At 38.4% G+C, this 17,960-nt stretch overlaps 1 protein-coding gene across 3 annotated transcripts in view; it reads right to left on the bottom strand.

Moving 5' to 3' along the window:
* Positions 1 to 17,960, bottom strand: part of LOC122815179 — a 1,312,396-nt gene that overhangs the window by 210,745 nt on the left and 1,083,691 nt on the right. For all 3 annotated transcript variants that reach the window (XM_044087461.1, XM_044087460.1, XM_044087462.1), the window contains one exon: positions 9,308 to 9,411. In XM_044087461.1, coding sequence (XP_043943396.1) covers positions 9,308 to 9,411 — 104 coding nt within the window. The remainder of the gene's footprint in view (positions 1 to 9,307; positions 9,412 to 17,960) is intronic.

Below are 17,960 nucleotides of genomic sequence, written 5' to 3' on the forward strand. Positions count from 1 at the left end.
TAAAACGGGAGGGTGGGAGGGACACCAACTCATGCCAAACATAACTACTTCCTTTAGCTCCAAACACTTAGATCATCCTAAGTCCCACCCTTCCTTACGTCACTTCCTTAACTACTTCAATCCCCTTCCACTCCTTCATTACCCTAACACTAATTCTAATTACCCATTCACCTATTCCCCAGTCTTGCTCCACCCCCCCCCCATCCTTTACTCGTGGGTCCAGGACAACTTAGTTTGTCCCAAACTACAATTGTCCTGGCCCCCATTTGAACAAACCACTCTAAACACATAAAGCCATTTGATGACCTTTACTGAATATTATCATAACATGAACTTTGAACACATAAAACAATATCAATTGCCTTCATAATCTTCAGGGCAGTGTAACAACTCACCCTGCTGGATCACACCTCAGGGCAGTGTACCTGCTCACCCTGAAACCTCTTCCACCGGGGCAGCGTACCTGCTCACCCCCCCAAATAATAGGCAGTGTACCTGCTCACCTTTAAACCACATAACCATTGGTCAAATCAAACCACATTCCTTAGAGGGGGAACATAAGAGGACAATCCTGTCCCTCTTTTCTGCCACCAACCTAATCCCTGGCTGTTCCCCCTCCTAAACCTTAACCTGCAGCATATCCTGTAAAAACAGCTTCAGATGCAAATTAAAAAGATCTAAACCCAATTCATTAAGATGAACCCCATCCCTACGGTACCAACCTTCCTCTCCTTGCCAAAAGTCTCCATGCTGAATGATATGCATCCAAAGGGTCCTAAACTCCTTCACCAATGTATGATTAACTAACCCCCTAGCCTTTTCAATTGCCTTATAACTGCACACATACCTCCAGCATAAGCGAGGAATCAACTCCGACCACACAATTTTCATACATGGATACCCAGCCTTTGGTCTCAACAAGTCCTGCAAAATAAGCTCTGCTAAGCCCTTCTTGGACAGAATACCCAAATCATTACCCCCCAAATGAATTATTATTATGTCAGGACACCCAAACTTCAATTTAGCCTTCTCAAATTCTGACATTAATCTATCCCAACACATACCCCTAACCCCATGCCAAGAGACAGAGCATCCTAAATGAGATAAACCCAAATTTCTTCCATCCTCTCTGATTAAAGCATTCTTCTCTGCCCAGTAGACATACAAATGGCCCAAAATAAGTATATGTTTCCCATATCCCTTTTTTGTAGAAGAAGCCCAAGAATGTTGCGCCAAACACATGATTATCCTGTCCCAAGAATCCAAACCTCCTCCGGCAGTGTTTCTGGCACCTTAACCACCCACGGAGCCAACCCTCAAAACATGCAAAACTGCACCTTCACCTTGCGACGTACTGGGAACCGAGGCATCCACTGCCACCATCTGCTTCTCTGCCTGCTGCCTTTTCCCCTGGCCTGGAGTCTACATCACAGGGCACCGTCTCTTCTGACCTGGAATTGGCTCCGGCTCCACCACTGCCTTGGACCTCGCCACATCCTGGAATCATTCCTCCACCTGGGCTACAATTGCTTGCCATCACTGTCGTAATCCTGTTACTGTTGCTATCTCAATCCTCCAGGTCATCTGGACGTGAGCTAGTTGTACTATCATACACCAACTCACGCCAAATGCAACTACTTCCTTCAGCTCCCAACACTTAGATCATCCTAAGTCCCACCCTTCCTTACCTCACTTCCTTAACTACTCCAATCCTCTTCCACTCCTTCATTACCCTGACACTAATTCTAATCACCCAATCACCTACTCCTCAGTCTTGCCCCCCCCCCCGTCCTTTACTCATGGGTCCAGGACAATTTAGTTTGTCGCAAACTACATTTCTTATTTTTATTATATGCTATCATACATTTTTTTTTTACTTTACCATTAAAGTTGTATGCCTCTATTAATTACCATAATGTCTTATGCTCTACTGAATCAAATTCTTTAATGTCACCTACCAAAACTTTTGCATAATTTCTTCAATTTATAATATCATATACAATTTCTCTTACTATCATTAATAATTATTGGCAGACCTTCCCTTTCATACCATATACATTTTCTTCCATCATATTTTCCATCTTATTTTCCAGGCTTCATTGAATTACTTTCATAACAATTTTATAATCAGTATTAAATAATATTGGTCTCTAGTTCTTTATATCTTCTTTTTCACCTCTTTTCCTAATAAATTTTAATATCCCACTGCACAACTCATTATAACAAAAACATTCTTTCAGCCATTCAATTAAAATGTATAATAAATACTCTTTCTGCCATTCCGTTAAATTGTATATGTCTCATACCCTATTCCATCTTGACCTGCTACTGAATTTATATTAACTTGACTAAGAATTTAAAAATTCATACATAGTGATCTCTTTCCGAATTTCCTCATTTACTTGATCTTTACATCTTTTAACTTTCCATATTTTATTATAATTTTCTTTTTCTTTAAACATTTTTTTCCACATAATGACCTAGAGTTTCTGTTATCTGTTTTTGATTTTCTTTCTGTCTCTTATTTGTTTTTTGTCCTTCTCATCACACTCCTGTCTTCTTTCACAATCTTACACAAGTGTGCTCACACTTCTTCCTTCTTTCTTGTAATAAACATCTTTTATATACAAAACATTATTTATATTTTCATAGTTTCTCTTATATAACATATATCTTTCTTTTGCTATTCTTCTACTTTCCCTTTACCATTTAAAAAACATGTTATTATATTTATTTTTAAATGCAATCCACCATTCTGACCAATTGACATAAAATGTTCTTGGTGTAACATGATTCTCCATAATTGTATGATTTGTTCTTTTCCTTTTCTGCCCATTCTTTCGCATTTATACTTTTTATTCCTTTTCCTATCTCTACATATTCTTTACTTTCATTTATCTTCATCCATATTGCTAAATGATCTGTAAATCCTGTCACAACTGCTTCCCCTTCTGCTATCCTTATTCCTTCAGATATTATAAAATAATCTATTTATGATTTAAGAATACCTCTTATATACATCCAGAACTTTCTGTTATAAATAACCAACTTTCCACATTTCATTATTTCATTTTTATATCATTTCCTGTATTTTTTAGCCCTTTTAAATCACAAAATTTACAGTTATAATCTTCATATTTACTACTACATAATCCAATAATTGTTGAAATAAACTCTCCCTTTCTTTACATACTACATATCCATATAATGCTATTGTTCTATATAATTTGCAATCTTCAATCAATAATGGTTAATCTTCTCATTCTTATTAATTTTGCATCTAATATGTTTACCATTCTTCTGCATAATACTGCTATTCTTGATCAACATTCATTTATATTTCCATCCCATATTTTTTTTGTTTGCAACCGTTCTTCCCCTAGTAGACATCTTATAACTTCTAATACAATTATATCTATGTCATATTTCTCACACCATTCCAAAATGCCTATTCTTACTATATTTTTATACTATTTATATTTACTGAAAGAATTCTTAAATCATTATTCTCCCTTTTCCTTAACTTAGGAAAAATGATTTACCCTTTTCAATTTTCATTACCCATTTCCTTTCTTTTTTCTTTTAAATTCATTCATTTTAAACTTTCTTTTCCTCTTTCACTCTTTTTCCAACAGAGTTTTTTTCTTTCACTATTTTCCAGTTTACAACTTCCTCATCACTAATTTCTGACTCTTTTTCTATTTCCTTTCTTCTTGTTATTTATTTTTTATTGGGTTTTTTCCTAAATTATCTTCAGTTTCAATTTCCATTTCTTTTTCAGTTTGTTTTATATCCTCTCCATTTTCTTTATTATCATTAACCTCTTTTTCACAGCCCATCCATAAATGGCCATTTTGTTGACATTTATCATAGGAGGTTACTAGGCTATTGGCCCTAGGGCCTTTACAAGCCTAGCCATGTTTTACCCTTGTTCCATCATAGACCGAGAGGAATAGCCTATATTAGCAAGCAAGTTTATGATCAGCACTGACTGTCCCTATCTAAAAGGGACATGAGTGAAACCTCCAGGGTAAATTTACAGTTTCCCATCCAATTGTCCAAGTTATATTTAAATAGGGTCATTGAGGAGCTCTGTAACTTGAACTGGGAGTTTGTTCCAGAGGAGTGGCAGCCTCTGGGAAGCATCATGTACTGTTTTCCCACATATATAACATTTATTTAATCATAATGATTCAAAAATGTCCTTCTTTCCCACAAAAAACATATTTTTGATGTTCCCAATATTTTACTACTCCCCTATTACCATCAATATTTAAAACACTTGGAATGTGCTCAATCTTTTCTATTTCCATTCTCAAAACAACATTACAATCCCATCCCCTAGTCTATAAACTTCTATTGTGAGACTGAAAATTGTCCATTACTTCTTTGCAAACATTTTTAACTGTCTTCTTAAAGTCTGTTTTTCTACCTCTTTGTGGAACTGTATATGAATTATTTTTTTTCCTGGAAAAAAGCTTTTACCACATAGTTGTTCCATATGTTATCATTTTGTCTTTCACACAAAAAGTTCTTCATTATCTTAAGAGTTGCAAAAATAATGTCACAGAAAGTCTGTTTATTTATCAATATAAAATTTCTTATCTCTTGTTCTTTGACACCCAGAGGTAAAACTATAGTGTTCCATACCTCGTATCTGTTTAACTCAATGTTCATTCTGCTTTGCATTCTTGCCATGTTCTTTCTTTTTGGATTGTCATCTCTTTTTTTCTTTCTGTTCCTGCATACTCCCAACTGTCTCTACATGTGTTTGTTTCTTTGGTTCAGCAACTCTTTTTTAATCTCCTCTGCATCTTCATTCAGTATTGTATCCATTATTTCTCCCCATGATGCATCTCCTCTGTATTCTGGTTCACTTTGCACAGTGTCTCCTGTAATACATCATGTTGCAGTCCTCTCCTCTGCATCTTCATTCAGTATTGTATCCATTATTTCTCCCCATGATGCATCTCCTCTGTATTCTGGTTCACTTTGCACAGTGTCTCCTGTAATACATCATGTTGCAGTCCTCCAGACTGGAGGATTGTAACTATGCACTCTTCCTTCACCATTGATTCCAATTTGCCAAACAAATTAGCACGAAAAGCTATCTTTGAATATTCTTGCTGTGAGCTGGCATTCATCTCTGATCTCTCTGTCAACTCCTCCATGTTGCACACTGTTTTCTCAGCTGCCTCTGCACTAGGATTGAGATGTGCATACATAATTGCAGCTAGTGTTTCCACAATTATGGAAACAAATGAATAGGGGAAGTTACCTGATGCCTTGGCCAGATTTCTCCTAGTAGTATAAATACTACCTCAGATCCCCTATGAAAAGAAGGTACTACCCTTGTGGGATTAACCTGTTCAACAATGGATATATATAAAGAAAATCACCCCAATTCATGAATTTCCAAAAAAAATCTTACTAAGGAATATGCCTATGATGCTGAACTTGCCACCACAGTCAGGACAATTGCAGAAATCTATACTCTGCAAGTATGTTTAGAACATTACAAATAGTGTAAGGCAATGTGCAACAGCAAAGCGGTAGTAGTTTATACATGCTAGTACTGTGATAGATTGTGAAACTATAACAGTACACTCATATACCACTCTTGAACAGTACCAGAAGTTATATTACCCATTATTACTTGCTATTATGGTTAGCCTTGTCACACTGGTAAAATGTAGTTATATGAGTATGGAACTTAAGTAAATGTGCTAGACAATTAAGTGACAGCAGTGGCTTACACTGGTGATATAAATTATGTTCAATATGCATTATGTTTTCCAGACAGTGTATCAACTAGATGTGCAATGAATATTATGTTATAATACATTCTCAGCAGTAGAATACCTTTTCCGTAGGCTATGGGCAAGATATTTGTTTTATTAATGGTGTGCATAAATGTTAGAGCTTGGGACTGAAGAAACATTGTGCTGTCACATTACAATAATTGCCCTGCTGTACTAATTATTGTAGAAAAATGGAGTCCTCATTTGCTATGTTACTTGTGCCTCTTTTTGCCATTTTAGCTCAAGTTGTTTTGGCAGGCAATACAAAGCAAACATAGTGCAATTCACACATCCACTTGGACATCCTACATCTGGGTGCAAAGGTCCAACAGAGATGTATTCAGCTATAGTTTGCACATCACCCATAATACCTTGTCAGAATCATGTGTCCTACATAATCTATTAACTTAATTGCATCTTAATGTGTATTTGGGGGGGCAATTAGATGTTTCTATATTGGGTTATAAACATTATACACAAACTGTACACGAATATCATGTCACCAACTCAACTGAAACAAATGTTGCCTATAGTCAAAATATATACAATGTTACCACCACAGGTTAAATGAATATTGTATATAAAAAACAAATGTTACCTATAGTCAAAATATATACAATTTTACCACTGCAGCTAAAATGAATACTGTATATAGTCAAAATATAACTATCAGGATAGCTAAAGAACAATTTTTGATGGTTAATTTAACCGTCTTCATGCATTCAGTTTGGAGTATGATGGTGTGTGCAGTTGCATGGTTCTTACTTGAGTCAGAGTAGTTAAACATCATTCAGACAAGATGTAGAAAAGGCTAACATGCATAATAATGCAGCTAGCACAGAACATCTAACGAATGACTGTAACCTCCTCATACTTTAAAGAATTGCTTCAAATCACCAATCCAAAAGCAGTGTCAAAGGCTCCACAATACTAATGTATGTATTTTAATATACATTGAAACTGTAGTGACTGCACAATATAATTGTACCATATGTTGAAGGTATACTACAAATGAACTTGTATATCCCTATGCTGGGAATATATAGTGTTAACTAATGTACCTGATGTGATAAGAACATTATAATTGCTATGCCACAAAGATTTCTGACTAATATGAAAATTAATAGTGATCACATCCCAAAGTTGTTTGACAACAGAAAACTGATTTATTATGTCATTATTTCCGAGTATCAGTGTTAGGTTGCACCCTCTATGTACTTATCTGATTTTTGCTCATATCCTCAACACATCATATTAAAGAATTGCTTTCTATAAACCTCATCGCAAATTGGTTTAAAGGGACTCACAAACCTTGTAAAAGCAAGCTGATCCCTTCTCTTATGAGCTGAATGCATAAGTAAACTAATAACCAAAGACAGTTGGTGTAACAGTTACTGTCTCACTAATAACCACGAAAAATGACTATAAGTAAAACATGTACTGCTATATTGATAATATATCCATGGATGCATATTCATATTTGTGCTCCCTTTTGCAAATGAAGAGCTATTCACTTTTTCCCACTTTATTGGCATTAAGAAAATGTTTGTATTTACAGGAACTAATATAGCTGGAGGTTTTACAGCTGCCCTTATCCTGTTTTCACCTTACAAATTATCTGTAACAATCCATAATCGATATACAAATGATGGTGTTACTTTCATCCAATCCGTGGTCTGCCTTTATTCTCACATTTTGCTATTGCATCTAAGTGCAAGCAAACCCCAGACCACTCCCTCCTTTGGGCTACTTTGAAACCATCCACATCGTGAGGCTTTTACAAAGTATATATGTTTAAAAGTTAAAATTCCCTACTGTTAGGTATGAAGATCTTCAGATAAAAACATTTATCTAAGATAAATAAAGCAGATTATTTGAGAAGAATGAAAGCCTCGGGCTTATCTTGCTTTTTTTTGTATGGTAGATTTGCCTAGCTCTGCATTTACTTGATTTTGGCCTCCAGAGATCTGAATTAGAAGGCTGTGCACCTAAGTACTGAAAAGGAAATTATTTCTCAACATTAAGGTCCTAAAGACATTAAGATGAATGTCATCAGCACCTTGGAGATACACCCTCTTGTTGATGCTTTATACTTTAGATTGACAATTAACTTTACACAATTGTTACAAAGTATCGAGTAAACTTACTAAACTGCAGTGTTGCAGTAAGGGACATTTACTCATGTATAAGCATCACATTTCTTCAGTTCTATAGCCAAAGCAGACAGTGTCCATTAACTCAATTATCTTTGATTCATTCTCCATAAAAAAGTTTCTACTGGCTATTTATTCCGAATTTTAAGCTGCACTATTTCCAGGAACTGGGAAGTGTTAGAGCTCTGTTAGTATGTTACAGCAGTCACAACAACTCTGTAATTTGTGTAATATACCTGTCTCAGGTTTATTCAACATTATACAATGAATGACCATTAACATTCGAAAATAAGCATATACCAGCGTAAAAAAGACCCGTTGTTGAAGTATCATTGAGCGGCCAGACTTTTTTTGATTGCTATATGGTAGAGGCATGAGTCTAACGAAAAGAAAGTCAGAAACTGGAATACATGTCATTATAGAGTGCCTTCGTTCCTCATATAATTTGTGGTTTTCTGACAAATCACTGAGGAATGAAGGCACTAAATAATGATACACATTTTAGTTTCAGACTTTCATTTCTTCACACAATGCACAAATATTCTCACAGTTTTCTAAATGTATTTATGTCTTTCTTCACATTTCTTGAACGGTTCAGAGGTACATATAAGGGCAGAGAAAATACAAGGAAATTCAGGTACGTTCTGCAAAAGTAAAGTAATGTTCCTGATTTTCATTGTATTTTTCCTCTGTCTCTCTATTACCTCTAAACTATTGAAAGGTTACAGTTTGTTTTTTCTTAAAAAAAAAAACAATGGAGATCTTCCCATCTTTATGCTTGCTTTCCAAAGCACCGATGTACTGTGTAAGTTTGGTAATGAAAGTCCCATATGCATGCGCAGTACATCAAGGAAGGCCCAGCATACTGAAAAAAATGTGGAAAATACCACAGTGCCATTATACAAAGGCATTATTTAAGAAAAATGTGTATTTTTTTCTTAAATAAGGTAATTGTATAATAGCAATAACCCATGGTTGGGTGTGGGTAATGCTGGATTTACCCACTGTTGCCTTTGTTTGGCCACCCGGGGCTCGCTCTTGTGACCAAATCACTCCAACTGTGGATAAAACCAGCATTACACACACCCAGCCATGGGTTATTGCTATCTTATCCATATAATCTCCATGGAATTTCATAAGTGTTTACCTGTTCTTGTTCTCTTGTTTATGAAACCACAGCATTTCTTTAAAGGATGTAAAATCAGACCTATTTTTATCATCACTGTAAAGTAAGCATTGTATACACCATTCTCTCCACTATGCAACCTGCTCTAGTCTTTTAAAGCTTTCATCAGAACAAAGGAAATATCTCCTCTTTTTTGCACAAAACTTTGAATTGTAAGCACAGTTTACCTGGCATCATCAAATATGTCATTCTCATGTTCACTGCCATCTTCATTTTCAGAAGAATCAACTTCATTTCTAACTTCATCTGTCAAATGAGGACAATCTTCTGCCTACAAGGGAAACAGCAGATGCAAGAACAACAAATGGTGATTAGTTTTCTCAGGTACAAGCATTACTGTTCTGTAAGGAGGTCTCAGGTACAAACATGTTCTGTAAGGAGGTCTCAGGTACAAACATTACTGATCTGTAAGTAGGCCAGTGATGTCTCAGTGGATAGGCCATAAATGTTAAATGTGGAAAACGTAGGAAGCTAAAAGGAACACCTCCGCTATACTTAGATGAAGTATTTGCTGTGACTGAACAAATCTTAAATAGTACAAAATTCAGCATAATAAATAGCAAGAACGTGTAAATAGTTACTTCAACAAGGCTTTTAGTACATATCTCAAACCACTCTTTAATACTTGTGCCATGCTGAAAACTGGCTGTATTTCTTTATCAGGCAGCAATCAGATTTTGTAAATTAAATGAGTTTTTGCAGTGTGGTTACATCTTCTACCATTGTTCACAAGTAAAGGTGCTTTAGCAAACTAGATTAATGCACCTGCTTAAATGCTCAGTAAAACAGCCCACTACAATCACGGTGAGATGTTATGATTTATTTAGTTATTTTATACCTGAAAAAAATGAGCCGATATGAAGACTATTTTGTGCCAAAACTTTATCAGTAGGGGATGAATATCAGTAGGGGATGAACTAAATTATCACCTGAGTGAGCTGTGTTACGTATGACATGAAATAATCTGGTAGTGCATTGCTCAGGTGCTGTTTAGCATAAGTATAATCCATGGGAACAGTTACTGCTATTGTTATACTTGCTGTTTGGTTATCTTTTGCAATAGCCAAACTAATATGTTTTAATTATTAAGTATTAAAGTACAAGGGAATCATATCCAGTTCCTGTCAGCCTGGGAAGCCATGGTCGACAAACCTCACTGCTTTTCCAGAGATGGTTTGCACCTGACATCCTTAGGCTTTCAGCTGATGGCAAAGGCTCTTGTCTCCCCCATAGTGCCTTTTTTTGTCAAGGTCTCAAAAACATTACCTACATGAAATTAACCAATCAGAACAAAATAAGGGTCATGCTGCTAAATGCTAGGAGCTTAAACCAAAAACTGTACTCCCTGGAAGCACTTACTTATTATTTTTTATTTGACATTTGTTAATCGGGATAGTCCAACTGAGCAAAAGCCCTTTTAGTGGAGGTGCAAGAAGTAAATCTCCACAGTACAAGTAAGCAAGAAAAATTTACAAAATTGAAGTTGAATACAGGGTAAAATATTCAACAAAACAGTTAAGCAAATGTAGATAAAGCTGCACAGTACAATACAGTAAGATACATTATAACATTGAAGAAAAAAACATGGCAATGAATATACAATAAAACATTTGAATTTACATAACACACTGGGTAACTTCACAGGGTAATTGTACAATACAAAGCAGTTGTTAAGTGAGTTATGGTAGTAGGGAAGGGAGGAATAGAGAGGATAGTGATAGAGAAAGGGGTATGTGGGATAATTACAGAGGTAAATCCATATGATATTAAGGTACCTTTTGAGAGTTTTCTTGAATTCGTGGATGTAGGAAATGTTTCTAAGGTTCATGGAGAGCTTGTTCCATGCAAGAGCAGGGAAGTAGGTGTAGAGATTCCATCTAACAGATTTTTTAGGTTTGTGAATTTGTAAGAGACATTGGTCAGAGCTTCTGAGGGATCAATGGGGCTTATTGAGGGAGAGAAGTGAAGAGATGCTAGGGCAAGAGGAGGGCTTATTCAAAATAGTATGGCGAATTTATAAACTCAAATGCTATGGAACAACTTGTTACCACTCCCACAAGAGGGGAAAACATACTGGACCTGATCATCACCAACATGGGGACTCTATGCTCCAGACCAGAAGTGTATCCCTCACTGGTAAGATCAGACCATAAACTAATCTCACTGGATATTCACATCCCAACCCCAACCCCTGCCCAGAAAACCACAGTGAAAAACTTCTCTAAAGAAAATTTCACACTCCTCAAAACCGAGGTGGAATTCTTCAAAGCCCCCGGGCCTGTGGAAAATACGGCCCAGACCGCAGAATCCTTTATAAACGCATTCTATGAACACCTTCAGGAATGCATGGATCATGCAATCCCAAATAAAACCAAGACCCAATCCTCCAAAGGCAGACGTCCTGTCTGGTGGACCCCAGCCATAAACAAACTATACAATAGAAGGAGGAAGCTACTAAATGATAGAGCAAAATCCCAAAAAGGGAAGGCATCACTGATCAGTATTAGCAAAAAACTTCGGGCACTCATAAAATTGTCTAAGGCCAGCTTCGAGAGAAAAATTGCACAGGATACTAGGGATAATCACAAGGCTTTCTTTAGTTATGTTAGGAACCTGGGTGGTAATTCCCAGATATGCTCAGAATTAGTTCAAAATGACAAAAAATACACTGAACCCACAGACATTGCCAACATCCTAGCTGACAGGTTCAGCGCAAACGTCTCCCCCCCTCCCCACCAAAAGGGCAAATATCTATCCCAGCAGAGTGCTGCCCCCCTGACATCTCAGATGCTCAGGTAAGAGCCGCCCTCTCCAAAGCAAAAAACACAGCATCAATGGGACCAGACGGTGTCCCGGGCTGCGTCCTACATGAACTCCAAGAAGAGCTAAACCCAAACATAAAACTACTGTTCAATCTCAGCCTTACTTCAGGATATATGCCCAAAGAGTGGCGTACAGCAACAGTGGTCCCTCTCCATAAAGGTGGCGCCTCAACGGATCCTGGAAACTATCGCCCCATAAGCCTGACTAGCTTGGTCTGCAAAGCTATGGAAAGGATTATCATGGACCTCATAAATAAAGATATTGGGGACCTACAGACACTGGATCCTACCCAGTTCGGCTTTGTTAATGCCAGGTCCTGCCTCTTAAACCTGGTTGATTTCTTTGAAACAGTCACCAAGGCCATTAACGAGGGGAAGGTGGTCCACACAGCCTACCTGGACCTCGCAAAAGCCTTCGATACAATACTCCACTCGGGCATTATAGATAAGCTCACCAGCTTAAATATAAACCCCTATGTCACTAGATGGATTGCAAACTGGCTCAAGGACAGAACCCACATGGTTAGAATTGCTGGAGCCATGTCAGACTCCAAACCAGTTACAAGTGGTGTCCCACAAGGCTCAGTCCTGGGACCTCTCTTGTTCAGTATATATTTCTCGGAGGTACAGGCCAACACGGAAGGACTGTGGCTGACCAAGTTCGCAGATGACTGCAAACTGGGCACCATAATCGACTCTCCAGCCGACACAAGCATCCTCCAAAAGGGCTTCATAGAAACAGACAACTGGTGCCAGAGCCATGGCCTCAAGCTAAATGCCAAAAAGTGTATAGTCATCCCTTTTGGCAAAAACAAAGTGCCCACAAATTACCACATAGGTGGTAATCCATTAAGTACAGAAGAAGTAATTAGGGACCTGGGGACCCAAGTTGATAGCAATCTCTCATTTGACAACCACGTGGCCAAAGTGGTTAGAAAAACATTTTATATAGCCCACCTAATCATGAAGGGATTCACATCTAGATCAGGGGAGGTCATTGTGCCTCTTTACTCATCCCTCATCAGGCCCATAATTGAGTGCAATGCCCCTTTTGGGATGTACCTTACCAGACACCTGCAGCAACTGGAAAGACCCCAAAAGTCCTCACCAAGAGGATCAAAGGGCTCAAACAGATGCCATATGCTGCCCGGTTAAAGAAACTCCAGCTCTACTCAGTGGCATACCACCTGTTCAGAGGCGATCTGTGCCTGACGTATAAAGCCATGTCCAACCCAGAATTAATGGACATGCTGCACCTCAGAAAATCCAAATCCCATCGAGCTACATGCTCGAGAGACTTGAACCTCAGCACTGAAATAAATAGGACATGCTGGAGGGACAGATTCATAACCCAGAGGCTCCTTCACTCTGGAATAAAATCCCAGTCCAGGTTAGGCAGAGTCCCTCATTGACTCTCTTCAAGAGGAATCTTGATGAGTGGATGGGAGATCGTAGGTTTACCCTGGGTATCACTTCTGTGTCACTGTTAGACAGAGGCACAGTATACTAACCTCGAAAAAGGGCATAGCAAAATAAATTTAAAATGGATGGCGAAAGCCAAACACATTCTGGCTAGGCTTATAAATGCCCTAGGGCAGATAGCCTAGTATGAACCTATGAACCTATGAACCTATGAAAAGTTGGGTAAATAAGAGTTGGTTAGGAAACTCTAGCCAGCTGAGTGTCTGGAGAGTGTGACAGTGGTGTGATCTTGAGGTCAGATTGGCTGCAAGTCTAGTAACTTTGTTTAGGTGGTTTCAAGTTTGGAAAGTAGTGAGGACTGTAAGCTGGTTAAAATTTGAGAGCTGTAAAAGAGGTTGGAGAGAAGGTAATCTTGGGCTAGTGAAATCCTGGTGTGAGGCACTTTTTGTTTTTATAGACTAAACCAAGCTTTTGGTGGGTTTCCTTGATGCAGTGAAATTACATGAAGGTGAAATATTAGTTGATCATCCACTATTACTCTCAGCAGTTGAGTGTAGGATTTACTTTTGATAGCAGTGCTGTTAAGGGAAGAGACAGTGAATGAAGATTTAAGATGGTAAAGGGATTTTTGGAGGAAGAAGAGATGTTTTGTCTTTTTAGGGTTTAGTATGAGTTGGTTGTTAGCAAGCTATGATTCGGTGAGGTTGAAAGATGTTTGTGTCAGGGTTAGTAAGTCAGTGGGGCTGTCAGCGATAGAAATGATGGTGGAGTCCTCTGCATACTGTATGAGGGAAGACCAAGGACAGGATGTGTGAAGTTGGTCAGTAAAGATGTTAAAAGAAGGGTCCTAAAATAGAGCCTTGAGGGATGCTTGTTTTGGTGGGCAGAAAAGGAGAAAGAGCAGAGAGCCATTTTACAGATTGCAGTCCATTTGTGATGTAGCTACTGAACCAGGAGATAGTTGCTGAGGAGAGGTTGAGTTACGAGAGTTTGGAGAGGAGGATGGAGTGAAAGACAGTGTCAAAGGCTTTGGAGAGATCTAAAAAGATGCAGGACACTAGTTTATCATTGTCTCTGGCTAGGAAGATGGAGTTAGTAAAGGAAATAAGTGCAGTGCTGCTGTGGTGGGGGTGGAAGTGGTGTTGAGTAGGGGTAATTAGGTTTTCATGAGTAAGATAAGCTGAGATTTGTTTATAAATGCAGTGCTCAAGAATCTTGGAGAGGGGTGAGATTATGGCAATAGGCTGATAATTAGAGAGCTCAACAGAATTTCCACCTTTGTGGATTGGTATGGTGTGGAACTTTTTCCCTAGGACAGAAACAGTGGATTCACTGATTGAGCGGTTTATGAGGATGGAGACAGGATTTGCTATGGAGTTAAGACCAGATTTTAGGAAGAGAGGAGGCAGGTTGTCAGCAGAAGTGGGACATGGTTTAAGTTTGAGAAGAAGTTTTTTGATGTAGTTGGTTGGAATGGGTTTTAGTGAGAAAGGACTGTTTTGCAGTCGGGGGGTAGTAGGGGGTGTGGGGTCTGTTAGGTGGACAGTTTGCATAAGTTTGCTGATGGTATCTATGAAGTATGAATTGAAAATCAAAGCAGTTTCTAGGGGTGTGTTATTGGAGCAGGGGCTGGGATTTGAAGGATTTCCAGAGTGGAGAATTTTGTTGACAGTATTCCAAAATTTGTTAAGGTTTCTGGGTTCAGTATCTTGGGGTGAGAGTTACTATCTCTTTTTGTCAGTGATTATGTGTTTTATGGTTAGACTTCAGAGTTCTTTATATTGTTGGTAGTGTGTGACAGATATGGTCTTAGTCCAGAGTTTCCAGGCACAATCTCTGTTATGGATAAAAGACCATGTAGAGTTAGAGAGCCAAGGGGAATATCCTGATTTGATTTGACTCTGACAGTTCTGAGAGGGGCAAGAGAGTTCAGAATGTTTAGAAAGATGGACCTAGAGGTATGGAAGAAAGGAAAGACCCCTCAATAGCAGAGAGAGAATTATTGAATGTATCTGGGTCGAAACTGATTAGCTTTCATCACTCTTTAAATGTATGAGGTCTAGAGAGGTGGGGGGGAGAATCTTTGGACATGTACAGGGGAGTGGTCACTGAATGGTTCTGGTAGGGATTCAGGGTAGTGATAAGAGGTCAGGCTTATCAATCCTGATTTTAACAGAATGTCCAGATTTTTGACTCAAATTTCTATTCTGTTTCTGATAAAATTGTGGTTTTCAGAAAAATCACTGACAAGTCATTGAGGACTGAAGTCAGAAAATAATGGAAGACATTTGATTTTCAAACTTCTTATCCTTCAGAAAATCAATGTTAATGTAAACCTGCTATTTTATTAACTTTCTAAGTTTACAAGACCAATATTTAAAAAGTGTCCCTATTTGTGGACCTTTGCCCCCCCCCCCATTTTTGTGGCTTTGTCCAGATTTCTTGGTCAAAGAGATTGAGAGGTATGATTAGAGACAAGTATCCAATCCAGTACAGAGCTGGTATTTGTTAGTTTATGAAGAAAACTGGGTGAAGAGATAAGTTGGGTGCATCCGTATAGGTTTATGCTGGTGGTAGGAGAGTTAGAGATAAGGGGGAGCCAATTGATAATAACATCACCTAGTATTATTGTTTCATTATGTATATTGTCAGACATCTACTGTAGGATTTGTTCTAATATGGGTATACCTTTTCCAGGGGGTATGTAGACGGTGACTATCATTAGAGTTTTGTGGTAGTTGAGTTTGCAGTTGACATTAATGAAATCAGCTGGGTGAAAGGGGGGTAGTTGAGGGAGATATGGATAGCAGGGGAGAGTTCATAATGGTAACACCTCCACCTTTTTGTGTGTTCTTTCCAGGTGCAGAATGTTGTAGCCGGTGCAGGGGGAGGGATACTTTGTCTACATTATGTGGTTTGTGACATGTTTTGGAGAGAGTATCTATATTGTGGGAGTATTGGACTATCCAGGTGTGGAATTCAGTTATCTTGTTAAGAATGATATGGATGTTGAATGAAGAGAAGGAGGGATGTTTGAGACTAGATTTAGGTACCAGCTGGAGTGTTTGTGAGGTATAGTTAGGACTTGGTGAGTTAGAATTTGCGTCATGGTTTGGATGAGTGTCACCTGAGAGTTGAAGGATGTTTAGTGGGAGGAAGAGAAGTGATGTATAGGGGTAGGGTGAGTGAAATGTCTGTTTAAATCTATGGAGTGAAGGGAATTTTGGAAACAGTTTGATTTTACAGAGATTGAATTCAGATTCGGTACAGGAGAGGAGTGAGGGTGAAAAGGGAGAGGTGTTGGTGTCAATTGTGTTATGTGAGGAGGTAGGAGTAGAGAGGAGTGGGTTTAGCTACATGTGGTAGGAAGTGAGGTTGTTTAGGAGAAGAAGAAAGATAAGAAGAAAAGGAGGAACACATTGGCGGGTGAGGAGAATATGAAAGGGGATAGATGTCTGATAGAGGGAAGTTGTATGGTAAAAGTAAGCTAGAGGAGGAGTAATGGGAGTCGTGAGTAAGAGTGGGAGGAGTTAGGTGTAGGGAGTAGAGAGGTGGAAGGGGTTACTTTAAGAGGGGTAGGTTGTGGTTGTTTGGGATGTACAGGAAGTTGGGGATCAGGGAACATGGGGTTAAGATGGTGAGTTACAAAGGTAATTGATGTGGGAGTGTGTGGGAATAGGGGTAGGGTAGGGGAGCGGAGTCAGCCCAAGTGAAGCGAGGGTGAACGGAGTGGGCAGAAACCTTGAGACAACTTACCAGACCACAATAAAAACAATCAGTTAGCAATGTGTAACTAAAGAAAGTAGAGCAGTTAAGAGTGAGCATTTCCTTGCGGTAAGAAACTTATGCAGGAAATAGCAACCTATCACTTGTTGCTTTATTAGATCTGTACAGTTTTACAGCTCCTGGTATTAACAGTTGCTAAAAACAGAGAAGAAGAATGGAGGGAGAATGTTCAGGGGTAAGGAATAGGGAATTTAACATTATTTGTTTGAGATAGTGAGCATGTCACTAGTTAAATAAGCACTAAAGTGTTTCACTACACATAAACTTACCTAGTACACCAGGTATATTACTGAAACTAACAGTTTCCCTGCAGGTGAGACATGGAGTCTTGTATTTCTTGTCACAAGATAGCTGTAGAGGGATGGGAGAATTTGAGAAGAACAGCTGTAACAGGAAAAAAAAGGAATGTTAGGACAGGTGGTTTAGGATGGAAGTAGAACAGAGAAAGTAGGATCGCTGAGATAGTGTCTCAGCATAGTAATAGCAGAACTAGACAGGGAGGATAGGAGACAGGGTTGTTAATAAAAAGGGCTTCAAGGGAGCGAAGGAATAACAAAGATGTGGGGGTGAGAAGGGAAAGTAGAAGGCTCTAGGAGAAGGGAGATAAATTAGTGCAGCAGAAGTATCAGAAAGGAAGCAGAAGTAGAACACAATATATACAGTAAATCATTTTACAAAATGCAAATAAACATTGGTTACTGTAAACCCTTTAAGGTAGCCTATACAAGTTTAAGAATAAAAACAAAACAGCATAGTACATATCAGTTAACTTAAGTAAAATTTGCTCTGC

Source organism: Protopterus annectens, chromosome 11.part0, assembly GCF_019279795.1.
Source record: "Protopterus annectens isolate FY-2018-M chromosome 11.part0, PAN1.0, whole genome shotgun sequence".
Taxonomy (NCBI): domain Eukaryota; kingdom Metazoa; phylum Chordata; order Ceratodontiformes; family Protopteridae; genus Protopterus; species Protopterus annectens.